This window comes from Neolamprologus brichardi, chromosome 11 (genome assembly GCF_056152115.1).
Source record: "Neolamprologus brichardi isolate AB-2024 chromosome 11, ASM5615211v1, whole genome shotgun sequence".
NCBI lineage: Eukaryota > Metazoa > Chordata > Actinopteri > Cichliformes > Cichlidae > Neolamprologus > Neolamprologus brichardi.
Genome location: NC_142114.1, coordinates 29,027,202 through 29,037,202, shown reverse-complemented (window position 1 = coordinate 29,037,202; position 10,001 = coordinate 29,027,202). Strand labels below are relative to the sequence as shown.

General features: G+C 41.2%; 1 protein-coding gene across 1 annotated transcript; it reads right to left on the bottom strand.

Moving 5' to 3' along the window:
* Positions 1 to 647: 647 nt before the first annotated feature.
* On the bottom strand, positions 648 to 8,656 carry LOC118455000 (uncharacterized). Its single transcript, XM_087847845.1, has 4 exons — positions 8,019 to 8,656; positions 4,767 to 5,051; positions 3,559 to 3,649; positions 648 to 1,631 (listed from the first exon to the last, which is right to left on the bottom strand). The coding sequence occupies exons 1-4, from the start codon at positions 8,404 to 8,406 to the stop codon at positions 1,211 to 1,213; spliced, it is 1,185 nt and encodes a 394-aa protein (XP_087703971.1). The 5' UTR covers positions 8,407 to 8,656; the 3' UTR covers positions 648 to 1,210.
* Positions 8,657 to 10,001: the final 1,345 nt, after the last annotated feature.

Below are 10,001 nucleotides of genomic sequence, written 5' to 3'. Positions count from 1 at the left end.
TTACTGCAAAATGAGACATTTTAACATTTCTGTGTTCACCCTGTCTGCCTGCTTCAAATACTCAAGTGTAACCCAGAAACTGATGAGAGTTCATTTCAACGGGAAAAGGGGAGCGACAGTTTTTGTAATCGTGTTTTTAATATTTGACAAAGTCCAAAAATACACTTTAAAGTTTACCAGCATTGTCTGAACTAATAATTCTTTACCCGACACTAAAATCAAAGATGTTGAGCTAAAATTGTAGCCACTATTGATGCACTCACACTGTAGTTACAGATGTTACACTCCAGGGGCGCTGTTCTGCCATGTTAGTTAGTGCCATATTGCCTCATGATACATTTATTCAGGCTCTTTTCCAGTAAGAGTTTCGTACATGCAAATATTGCTGACATGAAGGAAGACAGATCAGAATGTAGAGTTGATCTCATGACGGTTAACTTCAATAACAGTCTGAGACTGCCAAAGGAGCTTGCAAAGAAAAGCGTCTGGACTTCTTTAAGTTGCTTGAAGACGTTTCACCTTCATCCGAGAAGCTTCTTCAGTTCTAAGGTCAAATGGTGGAGTCCCCCAGATATAAACCTAGTGGGAGTCAGGCGATTAGAGGATCATCAGGGGTCCTTTTGTCCCTCTGTGGGGTGATACTCCCACTAGGTTTAAATCTGGGACTCTCCACCATTTGACCTTAGAACTGAAGAAGCTTCTCGGATGAGAGGTGAAACGTCTTCAAGCAACTTAAAGAAGTCCAGACGCTTTTCTTTGCAAGCTCCTTTGACTACGATGACCTGGATGACTGAGAACCTTCACAGACAGTCTGAGACTGCATGACTCCACCAAAAATTCCTGGATGCAGAAGGATGACGGGAGCCGGATTAACTTATAATTTTTAAAGAACATCAAGACAATTTCTTCCAATATTTCTTTGTTTGATATCTTTTTGAAATGTGTGATATGTGAAAGGTTCGATGTTGCTAGTACTAAGATTCTGATGAATCCTGCTGCCTAACACATCATCAAGAGGTCATGAACCGAGGAAATGCACAGATGACTCATCTGAAACACCAGGTTCATGTTATTCAGACCTGAGACAATTCCCATCATCGTTAATTCAAAGCCACAAAAACACAAACAGATTTCATTATTCTTCACACCGCAGTAAAAGGAGCCTCCAACCTGCTGAACAGAAACATCTAAAATGTAAAACTGCTGTCTATCAGCTGCACATTATTCCTCCAGTGTTCATGTGAGGTCCTTCCCTGTTGGGTCCCTGCGTGTCTCCGGATGGGTTCATGTTCTCCAGCAGGTTTCTGTACTGCGTCGTCTCCGTCTGGTGCCGAGCGATTTTTCTAGCGTAGTACCTCCTGGATGCGGCTCTCCAAGCTTCCCTTTGCAGCGTCTGCGACTCTTCGGGTAGCTCCGATATCAGCGTCCTCCTCCTCTTATCCACAAAAGAGCTGGGCTGTGAATACTGAGAGTTTGCGATGTGGGGGAAGTGGCTGGATCGCGATGGGTTTGCCTGCTGGCGAGCTATCTTTCGAGCATAATATCGTCTGGAAGCTGCTCTCCAGGCTGCCCTCTTCAGTCTCTGAGCTTCCTCTGGCAGCTCCGACATTGGCACGCTCTTCTTCTTGTTCCTGAGGAGGTAAAAGGTTGAAAAAGCAAGATTTTACACCAAAATTATTTCTGTTAGACACTTCTAAACTAATAGATATTAGAAATTAATCAACTAAAAGACACCTTGGGAATTTTTGTGCTCTGCGTTTACTTGGTTAGTCTCCAAGCTGTAGTCCTGTATCAGTGTCTTGAGGAATTACCTTTAAACATTTTTTAAAATTGAAAGCCAAAAAAAGAAAAAAGATACGAGGCACGGACTTTGGTTAAGTAGGGTAACGCAGACTCATTGCCCGCATAGAAACTGTGCTGACGTGCGTAATCATCCCACTAAGTCCCGTTTTGAGACAGGAAACACCCTGCATGTGTTAAGTTCCTGCACCGCTGAGGTTGCCCTATATTCCCCCAGTTCTCGCTCTCTTACTCATTTGTTCTCTGTTGTGGTAGAATAACATTTAAGTTGTCGTCAGAGGGTCCACAGATGATCTAATGCACCATGTCTCTTCAAATAAAGTTGGTCAGAGGGTGCATAACACGTTCCTGGAAGTATCGCAATAAAAGCCTAATAAAGAAGGAAAAGGTTGTCTCCAGTAAATCCTTACAGAGATGTTCGTTTGAAACAGATGTAAGAGACGTGGAATTATAATAATGAGTTCATAAGTTCAACAAAATGAGAGGATACTAAATTATAATCAATTGCATGAAAGGTGCCCAACTCTCACAACCACCTTTACAGCGCTGACAGTGTTACTTTCAGTAACAGATGAGTTTAACCCTTTAAGACCTACCATAGAACCAAGTCCGCCAGAGCTTATATTATATTTTTACATGCTGTGGAGCCATTTTTGGGAGCATTTCAAGTTGCTATACATCAATACAACCATTATAGCCTAAATTTTAATAATATGTCTGCATTAAGTGCATAGTAATTACATAAATCGCAAAAAAGTGCAATAAACTACAAAAAAATTGAAAATCGTTTTTGCTTTTTTAACATATATTTCTAGTTAGAGAAATTTAAGAGGCTTATCCCTCAAAACTGTAAATACAAAAAAGTTGCACAAAATAGTTTCCCACCACAGGACATTTATTTTGAGTGTCTTCATAGTTTTATTTTTGAAATACACTAATTTTTATATACTGCAGGAAAAACGAAAATAAATATTATAATGCAAATTTGCAAAAAAGCAGCATATGCATCAAAATAAACTATTTCCAGCAGTGCAATATGAGTCCTAAGCATCCCAGAAACGACACAGAAAGTCATAAAGTCAAACATAACTTTTAAAAACACCAGTATAGGCTTATGAGGCCCTGATGATAAAAAACTACATTTCTGCAAAATGACGTCACTTCCGGTTTTGGGCAGGTCATGGAGGACATGCGATAGTTCGCACTGATGGACGTAGGAAGTGTTATGAACAGCTGATCGGATCGGCAAAGCGTGTTTCTGGAATATTGTGTTTTTGTTGCTGCAAGTGCTTTTTATGCAGTTTTTGCAAAACTATATGTGGAAGGAAACTGTGACCGAGGACAAGCTGATGGCATAAGATGTAAGTACAACTCCTCCGGTTTCATATGCAAAAAAATTTATTGCACTAGCTTACGTGGTTGCAGAGCTACCGGGATTTAAAAATAGTTACGCAAAACGGAGCGTGTCCGCTCTGACCGGCTTTAAAGGGTTAAAGGTGATGGCTGCACGCTGCTGTCTGCACTCCCACAGTGACGATGAATCAATAATCTGCTGCTTTTCTTTCTTTTAGTAAACTGAATCTTTTGCATTTTGACTGCTAGTTAGACAAAAACAAGCACTTTGGTTTCAACAGTTTATAGAGAAAAATACAACAAATCATCAAGTCCCCGAGTAAATAATTATTATGTTTCTGTATTAGCATCCCCTCTGAGGGGTCGCTGGATTATCAGCTCATTAGTTTCTCTGATATAACTCACCTCATGTGCTCCGCCTCAGTCATTGCAGCTCCGCCCGGGTCTGCCTGTGGTTTCTCCCTGAGCGTCGTTCCTTCTCCGGTCTCCATTTTTTCTACATGGATCAGAAGAGATGAACATATTTTTAGTCGTACCACTCCAATGTTGATATTATTTTTACTGTGATTTTATTTAATTACAGTGTTTTTTTCTTTGGCTGTATTTATTTTCAAGCTTCTCTGTTGCTAGATTCCAAAGCCAGACTTCCATGTTAGACCTTCAGTGTTTGATGGGTCAGTTAGGCTACGTTCACACTGCAGGTCTTAATGCTCAATTCCGATTTTTTGATCAAATCCGATTTTTTTGTCTGCTCGTTCACACTACAAATAAAATGCGACAGCAAACGCGCTCTAGTGTGAACGCTCAACGCGGCCGCATGCGCAAAAGAAGACGTCACACACAACGCGCTCTGTTTAGACCCAGAGCAAACAGTATTGTTTGACTGATGGCCCTTAATATAAAGACTTCGGACTTTACGTTTCCCAATTTTTGCTTTAAGTTATTTTGTTATTTACATAATAATGTAAATAACCTAATAATGATCCTTATTGCTGTTTTAGAGGAGCGGTGCTTCAAAGGATAGTTGCAGATTTCTGTCAGAATCTGCAGATTATACAGTACAAATATAATGTTCACGTTTCTCCAACGTTGTCTTCCCAACAGTTTCACCGGATGGCCAGGAAGCGTTCGCGATGTCTTCTCCGGCGCTGATAATTGGCGTCTGTCTTGTGTCAGTGACGTAAAAGACGGATTTAATGCGACTTGACCATCAAACAGCAGCTTTCTAAAACATCGGATATGTATCGGATTCAGTACCACATACGAAAGTGACCCAGATCGGATTTGAAAATATCGGATTTGTGCCGTTCACACTGTCATACCATGATCGGATAGATGGTCGCATAGGGTCAAAAAAATCGGATTTGATGCGCTTTCGCCTGCAGTGTGAACGTAGCCTTAGAAAACAGTGATACTGATGAGTTTAGCATTGTTAAAACAGACGAGTCATTTCCCCCTAATGGCACCATGTGACAGGACTGAGTGGAAAAAAATGTCCTATATTTATATAATATTTCTCATTTGTGCAAACAGCAAAACAAAGAGAAGTAGAGGATTTGCTTTTCCAGTGCTGAGAATATTAATGTGAATAAATTAAATGCAGAGTGCATTACTTTTTACACTGAGACTCTCTTTGTCCTGACACGGACTGCCCGTGCTCTGTTGATGTTCATTCATCTCCCACTTGATTAAGACCGTGTCGACGTCACATGGCTCTTGTTTGACCACGAGGCTGCTGGGAGATGTCGGCATATTTCTGGCTGACTCCGTTACACCCGAAACCTCGGAGGAGCGGGAGGTGCAGCTGTGCTCCAGGACCATTCTGCTGGGGGAAGATGGAAGAGCTGACTCCTGGCTGTGGGAGGAAACGTGTGAGGGGGGTCTTGCGAAAAAACCCACTGTAAAGAAAGGAAACAAACAAAAGAAAGGCTTATTTTGTGTGTTATATTTCCATAATATCCACAGTCACATGTACTCAAGTTGTTCAAACACTGTGTTTTCTAGATGCAACTAGGGCTGCCACAAACGATTATTTTCATAGTCGACTAGTCACCGATTATTTTTGCGATTAGTCGACTAATCAGATCATCATCCATTGGACGTAAAACTACAGCTTATTGCACCAGAAGCATCTGCTCTTATATAACTATCATTAGCTTACAGCTTTAAGTGTTTAAGGTATGTGCTAACTAAAAATAAAGACAAGATGATAGTTTATTAAATTTTAATTAAATTTGCAGATTGTTTCGGTGAAGTTTAATAAACTCCTTGCTATCTAAAATATAACAGGACACTTCTGATAATCAGCTGTCTGCTTGACGTTTATTCAGTTGTGTAAAAACTATAACTTTAATCTCAGCCAAACCGATTTATTCAGGAATAAATAAAATACAAAAAAAAGCCAAACAATAACATTTTTAAGTTATCTAAGTGACTTATATATCATGTTTAACCTGAGTAGCGAAAGACGGCAGTGGGTTTGAAAACGATTTGCCAGGAGTCCAGGGTTCTCACCGGCTCTAGTGAGCCTAGCCCCCGGCTAACTATCAAGCTAGTGGGTAACAGACATCTCCGAAAACGTCGGAGCGCTTTTGAAAATATGTGGTGTCTTGATAAACTGAGCAGATATTTGAGGTTTACACAGCTACATTCTCGCCTGAAAATATGTTAAACGTTTATTTTGTGACCCAGAAGGAATAATAAGAGTAATATTAAGACTAAGTAGCTGCCGCCATTGTTGTAAACTGAGCTGGGCTGCTTCTTCTTCTTCGGGGTTTAACGGCAGCTGGCATCCTTGTACATGCACTGCTGCCATCTTCTGTTTCAGTCCGTTATTACACTCTTAAATCCTACTACTTATTCCTGCGTCTTTTGGGATCTTACAAAGCTTCAAACGACGCATCGACTATTAAATCAATCGTCGACGATTTTAATAGTCGACGTAATCGTGACTAGTCCACTAATCGTGGCAGCCCTAGATGCAACCAATCAAAAGGCAGTATTCCTTATAGACGGAGGAGCTACAACAGCTTCTTTTACACAGAAGATGAACTGGGGAGCTTATAACACAACTATGGATTCATGTAAATTGTGAAACATGCAACTCAGTGTGAGTAGAGTTTAGCATTAAAAACAAGAGCTTGAAATGACAATAACAGGCACCTTTTCCCTGATATACTCCAAAAGACTTCTATAGAAAATCACTCAATTTTCTAATATTCGTAAATCATTACTCAAAAAAAAATCTCAGGGCTCAGTGAGAAATGGTTTTACTCAAAACTGTGAAGTGGAATAATACTTCAGAAGATGAGGTGGAGGAGGACCAGACATGAGAGCGAGAAGATGAGAGCTGAGAGGAGGACATGCCTTTGAGGAGCCTGAAAAGGGAAAAATGTGTAAGCTAGGGCTCTGAAATTGTCGGAGAGGACACGAGCCTGTGAAGGGAATCGTCTTTCCATGGCAGTCTTGTTGATGAGTACCTCCCACTTGTTTGTGTGCTCTGATTTTTTGTTTTTTCCTTTTCTCAAACCCGGTGGCCTAGTTTCCGTTTATAACCACTTGTTTGGTAGTTGTGGCCGCCGGTAGTTTTTTCAGGTGTCATATTAAAAACAATTTCAACCCAATTTCAGTATGGTATTAATGCTACCTTCAGAAATGAGCACCTCCCCTGTGGTCTGTGGTCTGTGTTTTTTTCTTCTTCTAAAACCTGGCTGACTACATGGTTGGTGGCTGTGGCTAGCATTGCCCTGTTTTACGGTTTCATGCTAAAAAAATAAAAAATAATATCTGCCCAACTTCTGTGTGGCTGAAAGTGAAGTGATAAAGACAGGAGACATAGGACTTAGTGCACTTTTAGTATATAAATAAAGTTGAATTCTATTCTATATATTAATTATATAAATCAACAATAAAGGAAGAACTCTTAGCTTGTGTGTGGGACTGGGTGTGTATGAATTCCACTGGAAAGGTTCTAGTTTCCCCTTCTAGTTATCATAATGCCTAAAAACTTCAGAGCCCTACATTAAACAATTTTCCATATAATGGAGAGGGGGTCAGAAGCTCATACATCTTCCTCTGAGCTTTCTCCTTCCTGCTATAATGTCTAGCCTTCCTCCACCCCCTCTCTTAACAGCAGTAACACTGCCTGCTCTACCTCCAGAATTACAGCCACCCCAAGTATGGAGTGCAAATCTAACCCCCATGAATATGGCATGAATAGAAAGCCCAGGATGGCCCCTTGACATTACAGCAAGTCTTATATAGATTGCATAACTGGTGCTTGACATAGAGGTCACAGACTCCTGTCCCCAACAGCAGACAAAATCTTAGAGGAAATTATAGAAATGTTCTGTAATAAGGTGGTGGGTGGCAATGAGAGAGGGGGGGGACAACATATCATATTCAGCCTACTGCAAGAGAAGATTGTGAAGGTGAAGAGAGGCAGGAGCGCACCACATACCATCCAGGGTAGATTATTTTATTAATTGATTTATCTGCACAGCATCCACTAGCTGCTCTTTTCTAGCCTGCCCTGACAAATGAAGTGCAGGGGTGAAAGGACTTGGGCATTGGCCTTTGGGAAGATCAGTTTTTAATATTCTCATCTACTTTCCTTCATGGAGCACTTCCAACAAAACCTCTCAGTTCAAATCCCAATCAGACAGATTGGAAGCGTTTCGGGGTCAATGATCCCGAGGACTTTACAGGCAATTATGAATTGTCAAAGACATTACTTCTCATCTTCTTGTGAACTAGTGGCCTGTAGTGGGTCTATCAAAGGGATCACTCAAGGCAACAGCTGACCGGCTGTAATTTGTCACCAGCCTAAACCTGCAAAGCCAGAAGTGACGCTCGTGTTTACTTACACGATAAACTCGTCTCACAGTCCTGCTGCTCCGCTGTCAGCTCGGTGTCAACGCATCCCGGGTCAAAGTCGCTCTGATCTCCCTTCTGCCGGTCACCGGAGCTCCGGGACCCGCCGAGGCTGTGCTCGTTCTTGAACAGCCCGCATGTGCATCCCTGCCGGCGCAGCACCTGCAGTTCGTGCTCCATCTCTGTCAGTCTGCACTCCAGGCGCTGGATCTCTTTGTCCCTGTCGGCCACCATCCGCTCATACTCGTAATTCTTGGCGCTGTTTACGCCGTACAAAACGTTTATCACCGAGTCTATGGCCAGCCGGATGGCGTTTTCCACCACCAGAGCCTCGTCGTCGCGGAGATGTTGGTGCAAAGTTCTGTTTTTGACCAAATCCATGTTTCCTTTAACTGACCTGTACTGACAGGCTGTGCTAGAGGGAGATGCTAGCGTTAGATGTGAGGATGCGCTGGCTCACTGAAGCGATAAGCCGCGCGCATGCGCCCTCCAAAAAACAACAATTAACACACAAATTAAAGCTTTTTTTTTAGTGATTAAAAATATAAAATGATGGAGTGTTACATTCTTAATGTCACTTATGCCGTGTCTATTACCGCTAGCTGAACAACAGAAGCAGCAGGGGCATCATTATCTTCTTCGCCTAAAAGTGGCGGTCAATAAATATTGACTTGACGGTGATAGCACCGACTACTGGTCATTTGACTAACTACACTAACAGTTACTATAGCAATGGTATGACATTACTGCAAATAAAGTTGTTTTTCTTTAACCTAGAGATTTAACTGACGGACTGATTTTTTTAAATTCATAGTTAAGGAATTAACTCAATCCAAAACTCACAGGTTATCAACATTTTCAGCACTATTTGGTTTATTTTGGGGATAAAACTATGTCCTAATCCTTTTGAATTAGCATAATTTCATCACCCATACTATTGTCAAGTTTTTTAAATCTTTCAGCAATCTTTAAAATATTTCTGAAGTAAAATCATCCAGATCAGTTTGTTGTTTAACTGCAAAGGAGCAAAAGAGAATGGATGGATCTTTTTTTTCCCTACTTATTCTTAATCTATATATTTTCTTTTCTAAAAAGAAAATAAGTTGTTTTAATTCTTCTTGTAAATTACTTTAAATTATTGTTGTGTTTGAATCGAGCTATATAAATTAATGTGCCTTGCTTTGCCAGTTGCCTCAGAGGCCTCACTTGTTTTTGGTTTCATTTGGCCAAACTATTCTGCAATGATCCATGCACTCTGAAATCAAAAGTATTTGTGAATTTCTTGATGCATCTCAATCATCCAGGAAAATAAATCTCCAAAAGTTGATTCTGTTCATCTGGACGTAGCGTTTTGTGGGAGAAACGTTTCGTCACTCATCCAGGTGACTTCTTCAGTCTCAGCTGACTGCAGGTTTCCCCAATCTTATAAACAGAACATTTGCATAATGACTGAAACCAGCTCACTGAAGGAACAATGGGCTGGGAGGTCAGTTCCTTAATCTTAATTATGCAAATTCTCATGACCATTGATCAACAACCACTGACCAAAACCCACTGATCAAAGACCACTGATCAATGGCCATGAGTACCATTCACAGAGAGTTGGGGAATGGTTGCAATCACAGCATTGTAAGATGGCGAAAGATGTACCCTTAGGCCCCGTCCTCCATTCAGAGATGGTCCTTCCCTTTTCACGTAAATGGCCTCCTTGACTCCACGCTCAAACCAGCGTTCCTCCCTGTCCAGGATGTTACATCCTCATCCTTGAAAGTGTCCACTGGCCTGTAGGTGTGAATAGACTGCAGAGTCCTGGCCTGACGAGGTAGCTCTTCTGTGTTGTGCCATCCGCTTCGTCAGAGGTTGTTTGATTTCCCCGATGTATAAGTCCTGGCAATCCTCCTGGCACATTTGTGAATTTATAAAAAAATAAAACTTCATTCATTTTACCATGAAGTGAAACTCTTGAGATCTCTTCT